Genomic DNA, 23,805 nt, shown 5'->3' on the forward strand with positions numbered 1-23,805 from the left:
GCAGATCAATGGTGGGCACAATGCAGTTGGATAGCTTGAGTTCTGGAGTGGAGGAACTCTTCTGACCTACTCCCCTTCTGATACCTACACCCGATGAAGACATTAATGACAAAAGAGGTTACAAATTCCTCACTGCCACTCGTTTTTTGCCCCTCGATGAACAGCAGCACTATATTCAGTATCCTGCTCCTTTCGGTCAATGCCTTAGGTCACACTTGAGACCAATTCAGGCCCCTTAGGACGGCCTACACCCCAGTTATCACTCTGCTCTAAGCAATCTACTTGGCTTAGCATTTGTAAAAAAAAAAAAAAAAACAGGACATCCAGGTAAAAGCATACGCACTATTAGTACCAAAAAACAACAACCAACGCTACCATATATTGGCTAACTAGTTGCTATCCCAATGGTACACCCAGAGAAAGCCATACACAAGCTTACCTCCTTAACAATATGGTAGATTAGACTACTTCATTACTCAGTCTTAACAGTATGAACAGCAAAGCAACATCAAGAGTCCTGGACTAGGCTTGATAAGAATTTTGGAAACAAAAAAAAACATCTCTAAAGTACATCAGGACCATAATAATGGGAGGAATTTCTAACCATACAATTTAATATGTGCTCTAGCTTTGCAAATTACATCCGTAGCAATGACCAACAAGGTACTTACCATTGGGTAATGGTCTTTCCGGTGGATACTCGACCACAGACTCCTCATCTTGGAATACTCCTGAAATGCTATTCTTGATCCAGACCTTTTCCAGCTCTAAGCTAGCTCTATGCCATCTAGAACAGATGGATTGGAGATGCATACAATCGCCGCCACTGTGCACAGTGGCGGCGATTGTATGGGTGCCCTTGTATTCCATGCCCTCAGATGTGGGAGTGTGAAACTAGCATCAGTACCACTGTGCAGAACCTTAACTTGGAATCTTTTTAGATGTTAAAAAGACCACTCCACAGAATATGGAGTTGCGAGGGATCTGTGGAATTTGGTTAGATAGAGTAGCCACTAGAAAGAGTCTTACTGAATGCAAGTAACTTCTTGTTCTGAATTTATTTTGATTTATTTTGAAAGTTTTATATAGCGCGGACAAGATCTTTGCAGATATCAGAGCGCTTTACACAGAAGGGGTACATGAGGGAGCATAGTCAAACAGGTAAGTCAGAAGAGCAAACAGTACAAATAAGTAGGGGCAAAGCCAATCATGTAAATCAATATTACAAGTAATACAAATAAGCAATGGGGTCAAACAAGTAGTACAGATCGGTGCAAATTCTTTAAAGAGTCCGAAATAATAGTTCAGGTGTATTTTGCCATGAGGATAGCTTTTACTTCTTTCTTAAAAAGTGTAGTGGAAGAGATGAGCCTGGTTTCGGGAGGGAGTGAGTTCCAGATCCTGGGTGCCATTCCTGAGAAGGAGCGTTTATAGGTTTTTTTCCTTCCGGAATCTACGAGGTTTCAGCAGAAGATTGTTTGTGCCTCTAGTGTTTCTAGCGCCGCCAGAGATTGTCAGCTTCTGAGTGAGGTAGCCGGGAGAGTTCAGGTGTAACGCTTTGTGAGTCATGCAGGCGATTTTCAGATGTATTCTGGCTTCAAAAGGCAGCCAGTTCAGGGATTTCAAGTCAGGGGAAATATGAGAGTGCTTTTTTGACCCAGTGATGAGTCTCGCTGCAGCGTTTAGAGAAGCTCTTAGGGGTGCGGTAGTAGTTAGGGGGAGTCCGCAGAGGGCGACGCTGCCATATTCTATTCGAGGGATGACTAGTGCTTGTACTGCGGTTTGGAAGTCTTTGGCTGGGAGGAAAGGTTTAAGTTTCCTCAGGGTATTGATTTGGAAGTTCGCTCCCTTAGTTGCCTTGCTGATATGTTGCTGCATGTTGAGATTGGTGTAGAGGGTTATGCCTAAAGATTTTGCTGAGTCCACGATGGTGGGTTGGACATTGAGTGTGGTTAGGTGTTTAAGCCAAATTTGAGTGGTGGTGAATGGATGCTTTTAACCGCAGATTCCTCACCTTACAATAGATACCTGTGGAATGGACTACAGTCATGCAGGACTTTTAGGTCTAACAGGCAAAAATTCCTTTCCGGGCACCTGGCTGTGAAGACAGTAGTGTTTGGCAAACTTGTTTACTGGTACCAACGTTGCAACCTGACATATCAGGTCAGACACTCAGTGTGCCAATGCAGTGGTAGAAATATTGGCTCTGTTGGAATGAGCTCTCAGACATCCCAGTTGCTGCTTTTTCACCAGTGTTCTGCATATCATAATACAGAGGACTATCCACCTCAACCAGATCTTAAGCACCTTCTTACCTTTCTTCGCCCCAGAGAACACAACAAAAATATGATAGTCTATCTACTAGTCCTTGATGTGATCAAATGTAAAAGCTTAACGCCTTTTTGGGGTCCAGTGAATGAAGTTCTCCTCTTGTAAGGGGTAAGGACAGATGAACACTGGCAGGGCGGTGAATTGGCAAACATGAAATGGAGACCTGACTTTTAGTAAAAGGGTAGCCCAAGTCCTCAACACCAGTTTCTGGTGGTGTAGAGCAGCTGCACCAACAATGTCTGAAATTCATTCATGCATGAAGCTAAAATGATCAGAATAAGGAAGATTACCTTTAAAGTTAGAAGATGCAATGAGCAATCTGTAATCAATAGGATGACTTGCGGTCCTACCAGATCAAGGCTAGATGAATGACTCAAAACTCCCAACAGATTGCTGTAGAGCTACGTTTTTGCTGGAGAGAACAGTTTTCTAATCGCCCCTTCTCCCAGTTGAGCTCCCCAACCCAGTAGCATCAGGGAATCACTACAGCAAGAGCTAGACGGGAAAGCAGATGGACTAATTGTGTTTGAGCAGCCACCACTGCAGATTAGGAGACATTCTTACAAAATCCTGATGGCATCCATCAGACTTCCTTGGGACTGACTCACTAACCTTCAAATTCCACTGCAGAGTCTGCTCGTGCAACCTGGCATACTTGACCAGCGATGTGCAGGAGGCTAAGAGACCAAGAAGCCTCATGGATACTCTCATTGAAATCCAGAAGAGAAGATAAAGCAGCAGGATTGTAGCCAAACGGCCACGGACTTGCTGCTGTTAAGTTAAGGCCTTGAATTGACCTTGTCTAGGAGAGCCCCAACAAATGACAACCTCTGCAAAGGAATCAGGAGTGAATGATTCATTGATCATGAACACAAACAATGTAAAGAAGTTTGCCAAGATCTTGAGGTGCTTTAAGACTGACAGCAGCGAGCACGTCTGCAACAGCAAGTTGTTGAGGCCAAAAGGGAGCACTGCAAACTGGAAACGCTCCTGGCTTACCTTAAAATGCAGGTAACACCTGTGGGACTGCAGGACTGTTATATGAAAATACGCATCCACCAATGCCTGTCGCCAACCACTCCCTCTGCCCCCACGTCACAAGTCCTAGGTTACCCCATAAATGGGCACTAGTGCAGATGTGTTGGGTGTTTATAAGTTGCCTATGACAGTGAAACAATCAAGAGCTGTAGAATGCATAGAGGTTGCTCCCTCAGAGGTCCTGTGAGCCCCACACACTATTCAACTGACAGCAGTTGCAGATGTGTAACAAATGGAAAAGTTGTGCCAAATAATAAGATTCAATGTATAGTATCCGTAGGCCTCCATAGACCCTTGATGATAATGATATTACTTGATACTAGTGTGCATTTGTGACTTGAAATTCATGAATACTGATCAGACCGGACTGGATTTATTTCTCTGTATTTGTTGTATGTTATTGTTTATATAATCAAAAATGTAAGATTTCATTTTAAGACATGAAATAAATAAATACAAAGCAGTCATGGCAATGCCCCTCTACTGCTTCAAGAGGCACTCCACTGGCCATCGCCCAATACCCAAGCTGCAAATAGACACAGTTGTGACCATGGAGATCAGCTTTTCTCCGACCATGGTGTGCAACTTTTGCACGCTGCTAATCAGATAGGAGGTCCAGAGGGACTCCCAGTATGGAAAAGCATATTACACTTTAAGCAGAAGGCCCAATAGTATGTCACATAAATTACATAGTAAGCAAGTCTGATGGGATATGTTCAGTAAGAGCAATTTTAAAAACTGCATACTCAGACAGTAAATTTGACTACGCAATTAGTTTTTGGCACAACAATTTTGATAAAGGGCATATACTGAGCATTTCTGTTCTGGTAATACAAATATTTTATGGCAGAGTTATGCAGTCAGTGCGCACGGAGGAAAGCAGCCAGATAGACCAATTATTTTTGCCTTTTCACCCCAACATGGTACCGCTTTGGCCTTAAATATTATTTCTCAGTGAGGTTTGTGAAAATAAAACTCAGCTGTTTCCTTCGGCTCTGGTTGGTTAATTATGTCCTCCAGTTCTAGGAAAACCTCTTGGCAAAAATAATCCATTACGCTTCATGAACTAGATTTCTTACCCAGTAGACCTGGACCATCTCTTCATCATAGTGGTTCTCCTGCCACAAAAATGTGGGAACCTCCTGCCACAAAATGTGGGAGCATAACACAGGGCTCAATTGGCAAGTCTTTTACTCTAGAGGAGGCATCACCAGACCGTGTCTGAATCTGGCTCTATGGCTTCATCAGCGTTTAGCAGGAGGTCATCAACTAAGACCAGCTATAATACCCCTTCTATGCCTTTAGTATGTTGAAGTACGTAGGGCACTGCATGACAGGTATTTAATACATATACTTGTTGAGTTTTCCTTGAATAGGACACCTGCCGTATTTAAGTATCTTCATGTGGTAAAGAAGGAACTCTTTTCCATGCATACTTTCCTGAGATCCCGTCTTCAGTTTAAGGTACACGTTATGATTAGGATGGTAGTCTACAAAAGTACACTACCACCAAAGTTTACATTATGAACTCTTCTGTGCCCCGACAGGAATTTCTTTCAACATGGGAAGCCACCAATTTCACTATTTTTTTGGGAAGCCAACGACAATTAAAGAGCAGCAGCAAATAAAAGACAAAATGTATTAAAAGAAAAAAACTCCAAATTCAGAAGGCACACAAGTGTATTTAGGACAGATTACACTACCGCCGCTTTACAAATGGAACATAAATTAATTAAATTACCCGAGGCTGAAGGCTTAGCGATCTCAAAAAGTACTGTTCCAGTTTCCAAGTCACGAATCTTGAAACGTGTGAAGTCGATGTTGTAGATGTTATCTTCAGGTTTGCACAAATAATCTGTGAAAAGAATACGAGAATAAAGAATGACAGTGTGACAAGGGAGGGCCACTATTATAATGAAAATCACCTTCACAACTCAACCCCCAGCCTGACCGGTCAAATTTGCTGCCCAGCTGTCAGCATGCATACACCCATCACATGGATATGGATGAAACACAAACAGAGCAAATGAGACTATAAATAAAGATTAAAACGCCAGTTTTGTAGTCAGACTGTAGCAATACGTGGTGTGTACACAGTTGCGGCTCAGAATCCAAGTCAACACCCTCTCCATCTCACTTCAATGATACCGTAATTAATCAATATAGCATACAAATGCATCTCAGTCATTTTCACAAATTGCAACTATTTAGCAGCTCATAAACAGCAATACTTTGGTCCCTAAACTGAGATGAATAAAAAGATGGATTGTTCAAACTACTCAATACAAAACATGAGGAACCCAGGAGTACACGCAAATTGGAGAGCAGAGGGAAGCGAATTAGTTACACATGTGCAGACTCACAAGCACTGTAATGGGATTTATGCCTATATCCATTAGCTTAAACATCCTTAAATAAATAAGGCAAAGGAGAGAGTTCATTTGTAGGTTTTTGAGCAAACTTGTATACGCACAAGATCGAGCCACAAAACTTTTTAGGTAGCGCCTAGAGTCTACAGCGAAATGTAACTGAAGTGCAGTGAGATCCAGCTGAAGTGCACTGCAGTGAGATCCAGCACACAAGGATGCGCATCTCAGATTTGAGAAAAATACTGCTGTCGTGTGAGTTTACTGTTGCCTTTTCACTGCTTGGTTACTGCTTTCTGTGATTTCCGGGCTTTGTATATGACTTCAAGAGCAATATCTGGAAACCTTTTATCAGGAATCTTGCCCTATTTAAGCTCCTTGCACAGGGAGTGCATGTATTTAATTAGATTAGAACATAAAACAGCAATCCCTGCTCACGAGGGAATTGGAAAAGTCAGGTTTTGCGCCATGCTACCCAAATGATGGTAGGTAGCCAAATGTCATGAAGTTCCACAATAAATGTTTGCATTTGGTCTATGTACTTCTAGAATTTGAATACTTCATTTTAGAACTCTGCGGACAACAGCAAATCTGAAATGCGTCGTAGCCCAGTTTAAGTGTGTTGTTCCTTCCACCTTCTCCCCCACCAACAAGTCTGTAATTGGTGAAGGCCAGGAAGCCAGCTATTATAAGCATACTTTGGCCTTGCAGTGTGCGATCTCACAAAACCCTGATGACATGTCGAACTGCACATGGTAAGCCCCCCATCTTTAATAGGATGAGGACACACCATGATTTTCGGGTGATGCATACAAAACAAGGCCAAAAGCAGTGGTAAAAAGGCAAAAACGTATATTCTTAGAACAATCATACAATTTGTGCAGATTGGTGCTTGAAGAAGAATGCAGGAGTGTGACAAAGCACAGATTGTTGTCCCTTGCTCTGCCTATTAACGACATACTACCCAAAATAAATTAAATTAGAATCTCTTGGCCATTCCCAAGTTACAATTTATTTGCATTTCCTGACTCTCCGAATTTACTCCTCAAATCCATAACAAAGTGTTGCAGCAAGGGTGCCATGTATACAACAAGCATGGGAAACTGCTCCATTTAATGTGCGGTCTGAAAAAGCCATTAACTGGCCGCAGTTCGCACGCCCAGAATGACTACATGTGATCAAATATTCAGGTACCTTGCAGCAGTCAAACTGACCACTTAGCAGGAACTAGAACAAGTATCGAAAACGCAAGACCCACATCTTGCCCTAGGTAACTAAAGAGGAGTTTAGAAGTCTGCATGCAGATGGACTTCATGCAACAGAAAGATTTTAATGAAACTAGCACATTAGGCGCTCTTAGTTAGTCGATAGCATAGGCCATTAGATCAAGGCACAAATGCAAGAATACGCACAAGGGTATTTTTCAGCCTGTTCCAATGCCTGGGTTTTGACAGTGCAGCTGTCAAACAGACCTACTGCTTATAATACAGAGTTGTATTTGGGGCGGTCACTTTGAACCAAGGCTTTCTCCGAACAAAATCTTTCAGCCATTGGTTTGAGACTTCAGGCTCAATTTAATGGAATATTCATCTGTCACCCACTGACTGACATTATCTGAGTAAAAGTGACATCTGTTTTCAAGAGACCTGGTCTGTTTCCATCGGCTCTCCATGGCTACTATGAACTTTTTCAATCAGCGTCCCAGCCTAAATCCTTTGGAAGACCTTCTGGGGGACTCTCCATTTTCATCAAACATAGGTGCAAGATCGCAGCTACCCCTCCCAATCAGAACTCAACGGCAGGGCAAATTGTACTAATGACCGGTCTTTCAACTTCTACCAGGGCCTTCCCTTAGCTTTTCATCAACTGTTACCAAAACACAGCTAAAACATCAGTCACTGGCAACAGCCCTTTTGGTCAAACATCTGGAAGAGCTTTTACTGGAGTTTGCTTCTGCAGAAGTTTTGTTATTAGGCGATTTTAACATCGGAGAACTGGGATCTAACGCTCATTTAGTCACCAAAACCAAAGAGCAAGAAGTCATGATCACTTTAACCAATTACAATTTACACTCTGCGTAGCAAATCGCATTGGAACAGGACCCAGGTGAACATCTGTCTCTAACATTTAAGAATCTCTCGACCATTGACTACATTTTCTTATCTCCATCTCTGGCAAGTAAGTTAGTCATGATGGAGATCCCCACTTGAACAGAGAGGGGCCATAGCCCTCTGACTAACAATGGACCTGCAAGTTTGTCGCTGCCGAAATAAATTAAGTGGGGCATTCAACGCAGATGGAACTCCACACTCTAGTCAGATGAATCAAATGGTAATCTTAAGGTGCAGATAAGGTGGGCACTTGGCTTACGGGAATAACTTCAAATTTCACTCACTACCCTCTCACGGACTATCATCACTGGTGGGACAATGCCATTGTTAAATTACAAGGCCTTCTAATAGGCCCTAAAGTTGATCACAGACTTCCCAGGTCTCGCCCGCAGCAGATTTTCGATCCGGTCTTAGTCACCCAAAGAAGAGCCCCAAGGAGGGCTGTGAGCATGCATAAAATCAAAAGGTACAGAGCTTTCTGCTAATATGCCCTTACTACACAAAGCCAATAAAAAAAAAACACGAGAAGCTAAGAAACAAAGAACAGAACGACGGTCTACAAATATTTGCCCTGTTAAAGCAACAAAACCTGACCCACGTTTGGAATCATATAAACAAACGTATTTCCTTCAACAAGAGCAGGGGGAAGGCTGTTCGTTAAGAAGTCTGGTCCCAGTATGGGATTCAACAATGATGCTGTGATACCCCGGACCTCGCAGAGGTCGAAATTAAAGATCCTGCCGATACTACGGGGATAGAAACCCATGAGCTGACTACCCCGGCCAATGTAAGCAAGTGTCTGAAATCCATGAATAACGATGGTGCTCCTGGGCCCAACAGCCTTCCATCTGCTGTACTCAAATGTGCGCTGGAAGATTGGGCTAAGCTATTAGTTCCCTTCTGCAACTTCGCGTTTACTACCAATCTGTTACAAGTCTCATGGAAAGTCTCGATCTTATGCCCAATTTTCAAGAAAGGAGATCCCCTCCCTTCCAGCCAATAACCGACTCATTGCCCTATTAGATCTTGAGACTGAGGTATATGCTCTGTGTCTTCTCAGTTTGCTAGAAAAATGGTAACGGAAATTAACATTTTACCATACTTTCAAACTGGGTTCTGATCTTTGGCATCCACAATAGACATCACCACCGCCCTAGCCATGCTGAGTCAACAAGCAGCGCAAAAAAATAATAATATTAAATTCAACTCCTCCTCTATTGCTGCTTTATAGACTACAGCGCTGCCTTCGACAAAGTGTGCCGTAACACTTTATGGAGGAAATTGGACAAGTGAGGGATTCCACAGTCTGCTCCGAGCCTTTATCTCCTTGCATAAGAACAAAAGTCAGAACTGGCCCAACAACAGTCTCTGAAAAAATTCCACCTTCAGACAGCATAAAGCAAAGATGTGTTCTTGCTCACCTCTTGTTCAACCTTTACACCGCCGACCTGGGGAGATTCCTGGAGAAAAGTAGTCTCCTTCTGCCAAAACTGGGCCTTGCAAAAACAAACCTGCACATTCTGCAATACGCTGATATTGTTATAATGGACTAGGCACAGCCTGGCCTCCAAAGAGCATTGTGCACGCTCCACAAATACAACACTGCTAACGCTCATAAAATTAACCAGGATACGACCACGGTCTTGATTTTCGGCCGTTGCAAGAAAAAGAAAAGTTTAACGTGGACCATTGGGTACGCAAAGATTAAAACGTCAAAATACAATTACGCTGGCGTCTGGTTTAGAAAGTCTTCCAGACCTTCAGCCCACTTGGCAGCCTTAAAAAAGAGAGCTGAAGCAACAACATAGAGTTTGACTCTACTCAACCAGTCCCTGAGTAGACCTTCTGACAAACCCATTCTGAAGGTGATTAAAGCCACTCTTCTCTCTGCCTTAACGGGCACCAGTCCTTTCCTGGTGCATGCTCGGCCAGTCTCGACCAAGTCCAGGTCACCATTTATAAAAAAAAAAAATCTGTCTCCCGAATTACATCCACAGGCCAAGACTACGACTGGAGCTAGGCCTTCAAAGACAATCAATTTTCTGTAAGGCTGACACCTTGAAGTACTACATAAGGACACTAAAAGCTTCTGATAACATGCTTAAATTCAGTTAAAAGAAACACTTGCCAGCTCTGGGAATCCATGGAACTGTCAAATTGTAAAAGCCATAAGAATGCTACATATTGACGAAACATTACTAACTGCAGACTCTATTCCAAGAAAAGGGCTATCAACAAGCAGGTCAGACAAATTTCCTACTAGATGGACTTTCGGGTCCTAAAAACAACAATTATCCTGCTTCCCTTGAACGACTCATACCTCCCCAGGGGTACCTCAACCTTACCTTCAGCATAGTCTGAACACAGTGGCTCGCAAAAATGTTATGTTCATGCGTCTCCTAGGTTTGCGCTCCACTGCCTTCAACTGATGGGCTCCAACAAGCGAGGAGGGGGCTTGTAGATTGTGGAATTACAGGTCTGAATCATGGCTGCATCTTCTGTGCTGTTGTCCCGCCCTTGACGCTCCCAGAAGACTTCTTTTAAAACCCTTATATTTAATAAAAAGGGGCATCAGTACATGTTGGGAGGCATCTGATCTCTGCTTTTCTTCCCCAGATATTCAAGTACTTGAAAGGTCTGGAAAATATGTGAGACTCTAGGACAATCTGCTTTCACCCTCTCCTGCCCTACCAGTTCCTCCCCCAAAAAAATGATCACAGACTATTTTAGCACTTTGTCCTAGCGTCTCTGTACCAAACTATTTTATCCTTGGTTTTTGAAACCTGTCAAGTGATTACAATAGTAACTACAAGACTGCCTCGTCAGTAATTTGTGTATGAATTGAAATGTTATGAGTTTGCTTCCTTTTCGTTTTTAATGTGGTAACAGTGCTATGATGACTTTATTGCAATGGTTTTAATTAACTGTGCTAATTTAATAAGCTAGATGTTGCAGAAATACATCACTCGGGCCTTACGAAAATTATATACAACAGAAGGGAAAATAAGGGTGCAGAAGAACCCGAGAACAATAAAAGATTAAGGTATAAACATGAGGTGTTGTATCGCTGCAGCTTGTATCTAAACACCTCTTGCTAAAGTTCAATCTACCTTGGCATACACCGACACAAGAGGAATGACTTTTGAGGGGACATGCGAACATTACATACAAATCAGGCCTAATTGTATGGCAAGAAAGAGAAAGACTTCGGGCCTAGAAAACAATTACTATGAATTGCAATAGCCGCAAAAAGTGTCTGTAAGATTGCCATGATATTTTAGAAGCAGATTAACATTAGTCGCCAACAAAAATAGCAGAAAGGCAGCAAAGAGGAAACTTCTGATGTCCAACATGCAGCAAGCAACACGGCCTACACAGTGCTCATGTAGAAGGAAGCATACTTTGATACAACTGCTTTCCCTTCGGTTAGGTTTCTAACTGAAGCCTTGTTTATGCAATGAGACAGATACAAGATACTACACAAACGTCCCCTCCCCATACAGAATCACATGGAAGAAAGGTATAAGACCTAAGCATTTTTGCTTGGGCTAAATGCCAGTGAGACAATGTATGACTGCAGGTCTGGAAGCTTACTAAGGATATGCAGGAAAATACGTGACTTGGCATAAGGTTGTGAGGAAAAATAATCATTCAGCCAATACCATAACTATGATGCAGATAACTCTATAGACATATCCTTCAAGTAGTGTTTACACCAATTATTACTGGTAGTAGGGATGTGCACTGTAAACATTGTAACCCAAAGCATTTTCTTTTTATCATGGCTGCTGATATTACAATAATTTCAATCATTCTGATACACAAGATCTGTGAGTGGATTGTAAATAATAAAATATTCTATTATGTAACACCTTCAACTGTACATCTGCTGCCTTTTTGGGCCCAGGTGACGGTCCACTTGTTCATACATACCCTGCAGAAAAGTGCTACGCTGACAGGGTTGTCAGAATCATAACACTCTGGTTCTAGATGAGCCTAATTTTTCACAGCAAAATGTGTAAAACACCAGTTCATGTTCCTCTTATTCAACAACGTAGTTGATTGATATTTTAATTCAGTTCATAAGAATCACACTGATGGCACTTTAACAACAGGAGATTTTAAAGGACTGGAGCCCACTGAGCTCATCCCTGCACAAAATACAACAAGAGTCTGTATCAGATCCATACTGTCACGCCAAAATAAGGCAAATGGATGAACCTTCATATCAGTAAGTGCTGATAACCCCAACTGAAAAGAGAAAGGTTGCACAACACCAATGCACAGACGCGGATACAAAAATGGAACATTATTGGTGATAATGTAGCGAATGCCCTAGAAAAAAAAAAAGATTAAAAACAACCCATTTTCCAGTCTGTCCATTTGTAAACACAAAAAAATGGAAGCAGCAGAAAACAAGGCCAGCAAAACCCTCTTGGGTCTAGTTCGCGCTATATAAAACGTTATAAATAAAAGGAGCACAAAGCTGCTATAAAACTCCAACGTTTCCCAATATAAAGGGAACAAACTGCAAAATTGTTTGAGGGAACTCCACCTATAAGACACCTGCCCCAATAAGTTCATTATAACTTACTGAGCTACCTTTTCTTGGGGTTCAGGGATCAATTAACAGTAGTCTGCCTAGGTACTGTTTACTACTAGTGCAACAGGGCTACCAACACCATAGCACACCAATTGAATGACCAAGCAACTCACTCTAGAAACTAGTCTATAGATAAACACAAGCAAACACAGCTCACTCAAGGGAATGGGATAAGGATGGAAACTTAGAAAAAAACGCCAAGTCAGATTGATAACTTAAAAGAAAATTACTCAATTCACAAGTAAATGTAAAACACCAGTTCTAAATAACATGCACAACAACTAAGACACTAGCACCGTCAGGGGGCCAAACTTCAACTCAAAACATTAAGCCCCAGATGTTCTATGATGTTTCCTTATAGTAAATGTTAAGCAAGTAAGCAGAATTTGTGGAAAGGATACGGAATAACACTGATGTTTCTAATAGCTAAAAATAGTGTTTTGCTTATTAAGAGTTATGGTACTCCGTTTACCAACAGTACCAAGTTGGGTGGTAGAGTCTATCCTGCCAAAGATTGAGACTTGTGACCAGATCAAGCTTTATGTCAGCTGTGAATGCTTATCTCCTCGAGTCATCCTACTGGATGTGAGGACTTTGACCAACCCCCTGAAAACATTTCAACTCCTGAAAATTATCACAGGGAGTCGACTGCAATGGTTAACTCTGAATTAAGAAAGTATTGAGCCCTAAAACGTACCACCCCCAAACGTGAACAGAGCCCTACCCTAACTTCTGGTAATGGAAAGTGCAGATCAGTCCAAGTCTCTGGAAAGTTAACTAATCATGGACACAATAAATGGTGCTGGGCAGGGGAAAGTCCTTTGCGGTTCACAGCTTGCTTGAGATCCTAACTGGACCCTCGAAGTCATTGAAAGCTCAGCCGCTTAATGATATAGAGGTAGAGCTGCAGGTTCACAATACAGACGTTGATATTCGGACTTTCTATTGGCTCTGGGTCAGCTCGTTACATGGATCGTGTGGCTCAAGCAGGTTATGTATATTGAGGTGACCTGCATAAGGATACTTCAGTCAGTTGATCCTCATCGGATTTCCTGGGTTCGAACATCGCTTCTCTTGGCAAGCGCAATCTACCATGATATCTGTAGATAGATATTCTCCTTCCAGGTCACAACAAGTAAGGCATCATACAATATCTAGTCTCCGGCTTAGTCTGGAGGGAAAACAGCAATACAGCAGAGGTAGCTCATTCTCGGTGAATCAAGGCAAAAAGCCAGAGCCAACAAGAAGGCTGCCTTTTCCAAACTTCAAACACCTCCTTATGTCTTGAAGAGTGTATTTTCCTTGTGTCCGGTTTTACAGGGCTCTTAGAACAGGAAGAGCAAGGTTAGTTACATTCCAACAAGCTTAGACATGTTTGTATATGGGACAGTAGACAGACCGGTCGTTGCAGGTCACAGTTGACAGATTACGACAGGCAGCACAGGAATAAGGGAATGGGGTGAATTTGGCTCAAGCAGGGGGGACCTAGATTAACAAATAAATAATCTGACTCTCCCCATGAATAGAGTACCTGTTTAGCGGATTCTAACGATTACACTGCAATAGGTAAGCCTCCTTGAAAGCATGCTCATCAATACAGTAAAAAACAAGCATTTGCAATGCAATGGTCTCGGCATCATTAAAGGTAGAGCAATTGGCATTGCTCATGACATTTCTTTTTTTTTCTTTAAATCATAAATAAATGGCATTGTCATTTACATTGCCAATACACTGCACTCTGCACGCACCTGCACTCACTACTCTGCACACTCACTGCTCTGCACACTCACTGCTCTGCACACTCACTGCTCTGCACACTCACTGCTCTGCACACTCACTGCTCTGCACACTCACTGCTCTGCACACTCACTGCTCTGCACTCACTAACTGCTCTGCATTCTGCACTCACTAACTGCTCTGCATTCTGCACTCACTAACTGCTCTGCATTCTGCACTCACTAACTGCTCTGCATTCTGCACTCACTAACTGCTCTGCATTCTGCACTCACTAACTGCTCTGCATTCTGCACTCACTGCTCTGCACTCACTGCTCTGCATTCTGCACTCACTAACTGCTCTGCATTCTGCACTCACTGCTCTGCACTCACTGCTCTGCATTCTGCACTCACTGCTCTGCACTCACTGCTCTGCATTCTGCACTCACTGCTCTGCACTCACTGCTCTGCATTCTGCACTCACTAACTGCTCTGCATTCTGCATTCTGCACTCACTAACTGCTCTGCATTCTGCACTCACTAACTGCTCTGCATTCTGCACGCACTCACTGCTCTGCATTCTGCACGCACTCACTGCTCTGCATTCTGCACTCACTCACTGCTCTGCATTCTGCACTCACTCACTGCTCTGCATTCTGCACTCACTCACTGCTCTGCATTCTGCACTCACTGCTCTGCACTCACTGCTCTGCACTCACTGCTCTGCACTCACTGCTCTGCACTCACTGCTCTGCACTCACTGCTCTGCACTCACTGCTCTGCACTCACTGCTCTGCACTCACTGCTCTGCACTCACTGCTCTGCACTCACTGCTCTGCACTCACTGCTCTGCACTCACTGCTCTGCACTCACTGCTCTGCACTCACTGCTCTGCACTCACTGCTCTGCACTCACTGCTCTGCACTCACTGCTCTGCACTCACTGCTCTGCACTCACTGCTCTGCACTCACTGCTCTGCATTCTGCACTCACTAACTGCTCTGCATTCTGCATTCTGCACTCACTAACTGCTCTGCATTCTGCACGCACTAACTGCTCTGCATTCTGCACGCACTAACTGCTCTGCATTCTGCACGCACTAACTGCTCTGCATTCTGCACGCACTAACTGCTCTGCATTCTGCACGCACTAACTGCTCTGCATTCTGCACGCACTAACTGCTCTGCATTCTGCACGCACTAACTGCTCTGCGTTCTGCACGCACTCACTGCTCTGCGTTCTGCACTCACTGCTCTGCGCTCTGCACTCACTGCTCTGCACTCACTGCTCTGCACTCACTGCTCTGCACTCACTGCTCTGCACTCACTGCTCTGCACTCACTGCTCTGCACTCACTGCTCTGCACTCACTGCTCTGCACTCACTGCTCTGCACTCACTGCTCTGCACTCACTGCTCTGCACTCACTGCTCTGCACTCACTGCTCTGCACTCACTGCTCTGCACTCACTGCTCTGCACTCACTGCTCTGCACTCACTGCTCTGCACTCACTGCTCTGCACTCACTGCTCTGCACTCACTGCTCTGCACTCACTACTCTGCACTCACTACTCTGCACTCACTACTCTGCACTCACTACTCTGCACTCACTACTCTGCACTCACTGCTCTGCATTCTGCACTCACTGCTCTGCATTCTGCACTCACTGCTCTGCATTCTGCACTCACTGCTCTGCATTCTGCACTCACTACTCTGCACTCACTACTCTGCACTCACTACTCTGCACTCACTACTCTGCACTCACTACTCTGCACTCACTACTCTGCACTCACTACTCTGCACTCACTACTCTGCACTCACTGCTCTGCACTCACTGCTCTGCACTCACTGCTCTGCACTCACTGCTCTGCACTCACTGCTCTGCACTCACTGCTCTGCACTCACTGCTCTGCACTCACTGCTCTGCACTCACTGCTCTGCATTCTGCACTCACTGCTCTGCATTCTGCACTCACTGCTCTGCATTCTGCACTCACTGCTCTGCATTCTGCACTCACTGCTCTGCATTCTGCACTCACTGCTCTGCATTCTGCACTCACTGCTCTGCATTCTGCACTCACTGCTCTGCATTCTGCACTCACTGCTCTGCATTCTGCACTCACTGCTCTGCATTCTGCACTCACTGCTCTGCATTCTGCACTCACTGCTCTGCATTCTGCACTCACTGCTCTGCATTCTGCACTCACTGCTCTGCATTCTGCACTCACTACTCTGCATTCTGCACTCACTACTCTGCATTCTGCACTCACTACTCTGCATTCTGCACTCACTACTCTGCACTCACTACTCTGCACTCACTACTCTGCACTCACTACTCTGCACTCACTACTCTGCACTCACTACTCTGCACTCACTACTCTGCACTCACTACTCTGCACTCACTACTCTGCACTCACTACTCTGCACTCACTACTCTGCACTCACTACTCTGCACTCACTACTCTGCACTCACTACTCTGCACTCACTACTCTGCACTCACTACTCTGCACTCACTACTCTGCACTCACTACTCTGCACTCACTACTCTGCACTCACTACTCTGCACTCACTACTCTGCACTCACTACTCTGCACTCACTACTCTGCACTCACTACTCTGCACTCACTACTCTGCACTCACTACTCTGCACTCACTACTCTGCACTCACTACTCTGCACTCACTACTCTGCACTCACTACTCTGCACTCACTACTCTGCACTCACTACTCTGCACTCACTACTCTGCACTCACTACTCTGCACTCACTACTCTGCACTCACTACTCTGCACTCACTACTCTGCACTCACTACTCTGCACTCACTACTCTGCACTCACTACTCACTACTAATAAATATGTTGTCAACAGACTAACTCGATGTACTCCCAGGCCGATCTAGTTTGCAGGGTTAATTGGAATTGGCCATAAATCAGTAATTTAGACAACTGATGGGTATACAAATGTAAGAAGTTAAGACCGAAGCCTACATTGAGCTGCACATGATGACTAATGGGGAAAATGTCCTGTCATTTAGAATTTGGCATTCATTTACATCACACGCCTTAAATTAACGATGGGAAAACCACAAGTGCTTTAAGGTTGAACTAATCGATAAGGAAATGGCCTGCTGATATGAAGTACAATACAAGTACAACATTACTGACATGAAAAACCTATAAATGAGATTAGCCTAATCACTATATAAAACGGATGTGACACACAGGCTAAACAATTCCACTCATCTCAGCTACGTGCAAACGGCGCAGCTGTCATCGTACTTCTCGCGCATTGCTGGGTTTCCCCGAGTTTATCTGATCACTTTTCCATCACAGCCCACAAAACGTTCACCCGCCAAAGGAATATTTTTTTTCCAGTTACAATCATGACACGTCTTTTTTTCTGCTTAACTAAATCACGTAGGTCACGGCAAAAAAAGTAAATGTAAACGTTAACCAGACGTTCGCCATGCACATGTAATATATTAGACACGGTTGACGCTGAACAAACTCAAGTGGGACTTGGCCCCGGAAGTCAGGCACGGTCGCCTGTGACGGGGGCGGGGCCACGTTAACACCGGAAGAGGAGGCAGGCGGAGTCGTAGCGTCTCGCGGCCCGGGGCTCCTGTGAGCGGTGTAGAGCCCCGGGGCCGCGCCAGCAGGAGGTTGGGCGCCGCGTGCTGAGGTAAGGTAAGTTCCAAACGGCTGGAGCGCGATTGGTGCACTTGTGTGTGTGTGTATGCTCGTGTGTGTGTGTGTATGTATGTGTGCGACGGTGACGGCGGGGGAGGGGGAGGGGGGGCCTCGGTGCACTTGTGGGTGTGCGCGCGTGTGTGTATGAGTCAGGGGTGGTGTCTCTGTATGTATGTATGTATGTATGTGCGTGCGTGCATGGGCGCGTGTGTGTGTGTATGCGCATGCGTGTGTGGTGCTTGCCCTTCCCAGGAGACAGCGCCTGGCCACAGCGCGCGTTCCAGTTACAAATCGCCTGGAAGGATGCGCGTGGGCAGGACTGTCTCCTGGGACTGCTACTCGCTGACATAAGATCTCGGCGGAGACGCGCTTACGCGCGTCTTTTAGCCGAGACCTAAAAATACAACTAATTCCACTGCAATAGATCATAAATCTAGTAATGGGAAACCCTTAGAGGTAGGGTTTCATACACCAACTTCCACTTCACACCATGGTGTGCGTACATGTTGCTAACTTTACAAGCACCCTAAATAACACAAATGGTTGAAAGGAGCATCAGTTTCAAACGCAGTATTTTCATTATGTTCGGATAGGAATAAAACAATAAAATTGACAGCTGCCACTTAAACCGATTGCTGTTTTTGTTCACTAGCATTGTTACTGCGATGTTTACAATCATCACACTCCGTTTCTTGGGCTGCCCACACGTGACAAACCTTGAAATCTAGGTAAACAGATTGTGTCCTGTTGTTGGCAACAATTGTTCATTGCAAACAGGCAAGTTTGTGCCTGTAACCATTAACTCCCTGGTCACACCTAAAACACTTTTTCGGAAATGTACGCGTTACTGCAGAAATCGTTTCTCATAGTAGGAATTACATTGACTTCCTCCCAACGGTTTGGATCAAATTTCTCCCCAATTGCTAAAAGTCAGTTTATTATGTGACAACTCTATGCAGCTTTCGTGCATTTGTTAACGCCATTGAATTTGTACAATTGCAACAATGGCTCGTTAGTTTGAAACCATCAAAAGCCAATCACGTCACACATGCCGACAACGCTGGAAAGCCAATAAGTCTGGCGAGCTTGTTGGCTTTGTAGTCAATGTTTGCTTTGTTATGGGTTAGGCAGATCTTTTTTGTTGGGGGAAGTAACAGTCTCGCAAACAGTTACAATATTTTTTTTTTAAAAGACAAAGCAAAAATATATTTTGGTCACAAAAAGCAAAGTGGCACTTAACTACTTTTGTGAGGATGTACTTACTCCTTGTGAAAGGACATCAATTCAGCATGACCGCCATTTCCAGGCTGAAGAGCTGTCATTCCACAGTCTACTAGTCTAAATGCATAGACGGCCCAACGACGCGGACTGATTACACCCAACATCAAGCCCATGATAACTAGGATCATGCAATTTCAATCGTGGCAGAACCAAACATTCTGCTACATGGACCAAGATGAGATGTTATACCAACCTGTGTGCCCTGGTTGACTGATACTTCACACCTAGCCAGTCTACCTCAAATCAGTCACCTTTACCTATCTACCGCCTCCACTATTTGCTCTCACCAGATAACGATGACAAACTGACCTTCGAAAACTCGTCTCTTTCTAATGACACATTCAGCAACCCAACACATTCCACCGCAAACATATACCAAGTTTCATATAAAGTATGCAAAATGGCTTTTAATCCCGTTTTAAAAAACAGGAACTATTGTCCATCCATTTAGTAGATGCACACAGGAGTATACTTAAACTGGAAGATGAGCTATTTTTCCGTGTTGGCTCGCAAAACGATGTGTGATCTATGAATAGTGTCCCGAGGGCTCCGTCAGATACTTGCTGTATGTGTTTTTATATATTTTGCACTTGTGACCAATGTCACTGAAATCTTTTTATTGCGAACATGAATGTGTGCTTTTAATCTGGTTTATGTGATTTTGCTTCTATGGACATGGACCTATCCGAATAAAGTATTTCTGAACTTGAGGAAACTTATACCTACATTTTCCTCAACTCTTACTTTCACGACTTCCATGGGCCTTATTGTTGCCTACTGCTGGACTTGATGTTTTTGTAACCACGGAATAAAGTAGTCGTAAGGCTACGTGAACTCTCTACCACACGGACCAAGGAACATTTAGAGGAAAGATCAGTTAACTTCCCCACATCTCAGATTTCACGTGATCTCATTGGGCACCGGCTATGATTGCCCTCTCGCTTTAGATGTCCACTTACCTGGACTCCTAGCCGGTCTCCGGCTCCTGGTCGTTGAACTAGTAGGTAGGCTGGCGTCCTCTGCCCCATCACCTCCCACTCTTACACCGCCCCAGCGTCCATCCAGGTAGTTCAGTTTGACTTAATCGGTTAACTCCCCTAAAAATGTTCTCACCACCCCCTGCCCAGCACTTACTCTCGGTTACACGTCCAAGCCCCAGAACATGCTCGGGCCTCAGGGCGTCCAGCGCCCGCAACTCCTGCTCCGTGATGGGGGTAATACGCCTGTGCTCTGGTCCACCCTCGCCCCCAGGGGTGCGCCGAGCCTTCAGCCGGTTGAGAACGCTGCCGCCCGATTTCTTCTTATCGTCCTTAGCTGGTCCCAGAGGAACCGTTTTAGGATTTGGGCCGCTCATCGCTCCGGTAAAGATGGCCGCCGCGCAGCTCCGCGCGCCGTATCAACGAGAAGGGCGGAGCCTGGTGGGGGTCAAAGGGCGCGGGGACCCGTAACTAGGCAACCAAGCGCCACGCCAAAAGTTCGCGGACAGAAAAGAGGAGGGGCTTCTTTGCAGTCGAACAATGTATAGGATCACCGAGGCGTATCGGAGGCGCGGTCTTAGCTGGTGGGCGGAGCTTTCTTCCCTATGGAGCAGCTGACAGTCCTTCAGAGGGGCAGGGCTTCCTGGTTAGTATGAGGTTGGTTTATAACGTCCTCGTTTAAGGGCGTGGCTTCCTTGTTTCAGAGTTAGCTTTCTTGACGCAGCCCCGAAAAGGCGTGGCCTTGTATTCATGCTGGGCGTGGCTTCCTGTTCTAGGGGGTAAGAGGAGAAGGGCTTCCTGTGTACGGATGGGGCCGGGTAAAAGGACTGACAGAAAGGGGCGGGGCCAGGGAGCGGGCTGGGCATTTCTCTATTGTTATGTCAGTCTTATGTTTCATTGGCAACGTGTTGTTATATTGAAGGAGACGGGACGTGCTGAGTTTAATGGGGTGCACCAGAAAGATAGCATCGTTTAACTTAAAGTAATTATCGTAGAGACAAAGCGATGGCATTTTTTTGGTACGAATTATATCTATTGTGGGGTAAGGACCAGCGATAAATTGGAGACAGAAATAACTGGAAACTGCATCAAGAAACAAGCTACTCCTTGCCTTAAATTTAAAAGGCAAACATAACAGTTGATGGACAGAATGCAGAACCATGTCATACTTGTAAAGTTCCTTCCTCTCCCCACATGTACACACTGAGCCACTGTAAGGTGAAGAACTGATATTTATTCAATATACAAAGTATTCTGAGCTTAGGGCGCCGAGCGTCTATCTAGCCCAAGCTCCGGTCGCCAACTGCCGCTTTTCCTTGTTCGCGCCTTCCTCATCCGCTCTCTGCGCATGCGCGCGCCTACCGCTCCAGTCTATGGCGTGACGCGTCATCGCGTACACGCTCATAGACTAGAGCGCATACCACATATCTCCCCCCTTTAATATAAATAACATAACATTCCCCCCAACAGGTTGCGTGTCCCCGGCAGTGAGTCTATGTCTCTTTGGGGCACCTAGGGAGGTGGCACCATGTATCTAGTGTCCATCCATTACAAAGTCTCTATAACGAGAGGGCACAGTAACTGCCCTTCCACTGCGGGTGTGTCTTACCGGCATGTTCTCTTCCACCTCTGTCTCTCCTTGGGACCTCTCATCTTCTCTCAACTCTCCTCTCTGCGCTGCGTTCACCGGTGTGCCATCTCTGTCGGTAGACACTGCATCAGGAACATCCACTTCATTGTCCTCTCCTACGCCTTCCCACCGGTCTTCTGTGCTGTGCCCCGATTGGGGTCTTGCTTCCTGGAAGTCCGTCCGTCTCTCATCCTCCTCGGACTTGGGCCATACTATTATTTTATTGACTCTGGCCATGCGGTCTTGTGACCACACCTTGCCGTCGCTGAGGAGAGCCGCCCTGCCTCGTACTTCTTTAACCTGTAGGGGCCGGCTAAACTTACTTTCACCTTTCTTTTGTATGGTAGGGAGTTTGACCCTGACCCATTCTCCCTCTTCCAGCACGGTTTCCTTTGTGTTGCGTCTTTTGTCATAGTGTGCAGCATAGATCTTCTGGGCCTTCTCCAGATTGTGCTGCACCACCGCTGGGGACCACTTGCTGGTGATGGTCTTCTCCCTCCACGCTACGTTGTCCCGGGTGAAGGGATGCCGTCCTCTTAGCACTTGGAACGGACTGTACCCCACTACTGAGGGAGTGATCCGGTAGGCCCACAGCATGCTCATTACTTCAGCTTCCCAGTCCTTTCCTTGTGAAATGGCTGCCTGTATGGAGCCCATGAGCACACGGTTGAACCTTTCCACCTGGCCGTTGCATGCCGGATGATAGACGGCTGTGTGTTTCACCTCGATCCCGTTCCTCTTCATAAATCGAACCCACTTGTCCGATACAAATTGCGGTCCATTGTCACTGAGAATGGATTTGGGTATACCCTCTCGTAGGAACACCGAGGTCAGGAATTTCAATATCGTGTCAGTGTCCATGGACTCTTGTATGTCCACTTCAGGCCATTTGGAATACTTGTCTATTATCACACATATATATTTGTTCACACCTCTACTGTCTAGGACGGGCCCCAGAATGTCTATTGCCACGTTTTCCCAGGGGTTTTGCGGGGTGTCAAACTTCCCCAATGCAGGTCTGAGTGGGCGTAGCACCTTGTCCGCTCCTTGGCACTGCCCGCACTCCCGCACTTGTCTTTCTATGTGGGCATCCATGCCTGGCCACCAATACATCTGCTTGACCAGCGCTTTGGTTTTCACAATGCCCAAATGTCCTTCATGCAGTAGCTTCAACAACCGGGGTATCAGTGTCACTGGGGGCACAACCCTTTCGCCTCTATACAAGAAAATTCCCGAATCACTCAGGGACAGTTCCTCTCTCATCTCATAGAATCTTCGCACTCCTTCTGTGAGCTTCTTTTTGTCCGGCCAGCCCGACGTGAGGTGTCTCCTTACTTCCACCTTCTCCGCATCTAGCTCGTAGGCGGCCTCCCATTCCTGAGCACTAATCGACATCTCGTGATCCTCCATACTGGCCACCATCTCCTCCCGGTCCGGGGCCTCCTCCGGCGCTTCCTCCATAGCTGCAGCCCGGCTGAGGTAATCAGCTACCTTGTTTTGCGTACCTGGAAGATATTCCACGTCGTAGGTGTAATCTAGCAGTTTTAAGGTCATTTTAGCGATTCTTGGGGTCGCGGTGTCATGGCCCGAGGACGTCAAGACTTTGATGAGTGGCTTGTGGTCTGTTTGAAGCTTGAATCTTGTGCCCCAAATAAACTGCCGAAACTTGTTCATGGCCCAAGTAACCGCCAGCATCTCCTTTTCAATTACGCTGTACCTTTGTTCCGTCGGGGACAGCGCTCGAGACGCAAAGCTGATCGTTTCCTTGGATCCGTCCTCTCTTTCCTGTGCCAAGACCGCCCCCAAGCCCTTGTCGCTTGCATCTGTTGTCACTATGGTCATGCCGGTGGGGACGTACCCTTGCAGTGGGACAGCTTGGCTGATGCAGTCCTTTATTGTGTCAAATTCAGATTGTGCTTCTGCGTCCCACTCGAATTTTGCATTGTTTCTGATTAGTTGTCTCATTCTGTATGTTCTAGTGGCAAAGTGTCTGACAAACTTGCTATAATACTCGGCCATTCCAAGGAATGACCGCACTTCCTCCTTGGTAGATGGGGCTTTGGCATTCCT

General features: G+C 45.3%; 1 protein-coding gene across 1 annotated transcript in view; it reads right to left on the reverse strand.

Moving 5' to 3' along the window:
• Positions 1-20,757, reverse strand: part of UNC119B (unc-119 lipid binding chaperone B) — a 35,521-nt gene extending 14,764 nt beyond the window's left edge. The window contains exons 1-2 of the mRNA XM_086942848.1: positions 20,263-20,757; positions 5,111-5,224 (exon numbers count right to left, since the gene is read on the reverse strand). Coding sequence (XP_086798974.1) covers positions 5,111-5,224; positions 20,263-20,482 — 334 coding nt within the window. The 5' untranslated portion in view covers positions 20,483-20,757. The remainder of the gene's footprint in view (positions 1-5,110; positions 5,225-20,262) is intronic.
• Positions 20,758-23,805: the final 3,048 nt, after the last annotated feature.

The sequence above is a fragment of the Lissotriton vulgaris genome, chromosome 11, assembly GCF_964263255.1.
Source record: "Lissotriton vulgaris chromosome 11, aLisVul1.2, whole genome shotgun sequence".
Lineage (NCBI taxonomy): Eukaryota > Metazoa > Chordata > Amphibia > Caudata > Salamandridae > Lissotriton > Lissotriton vulgaris.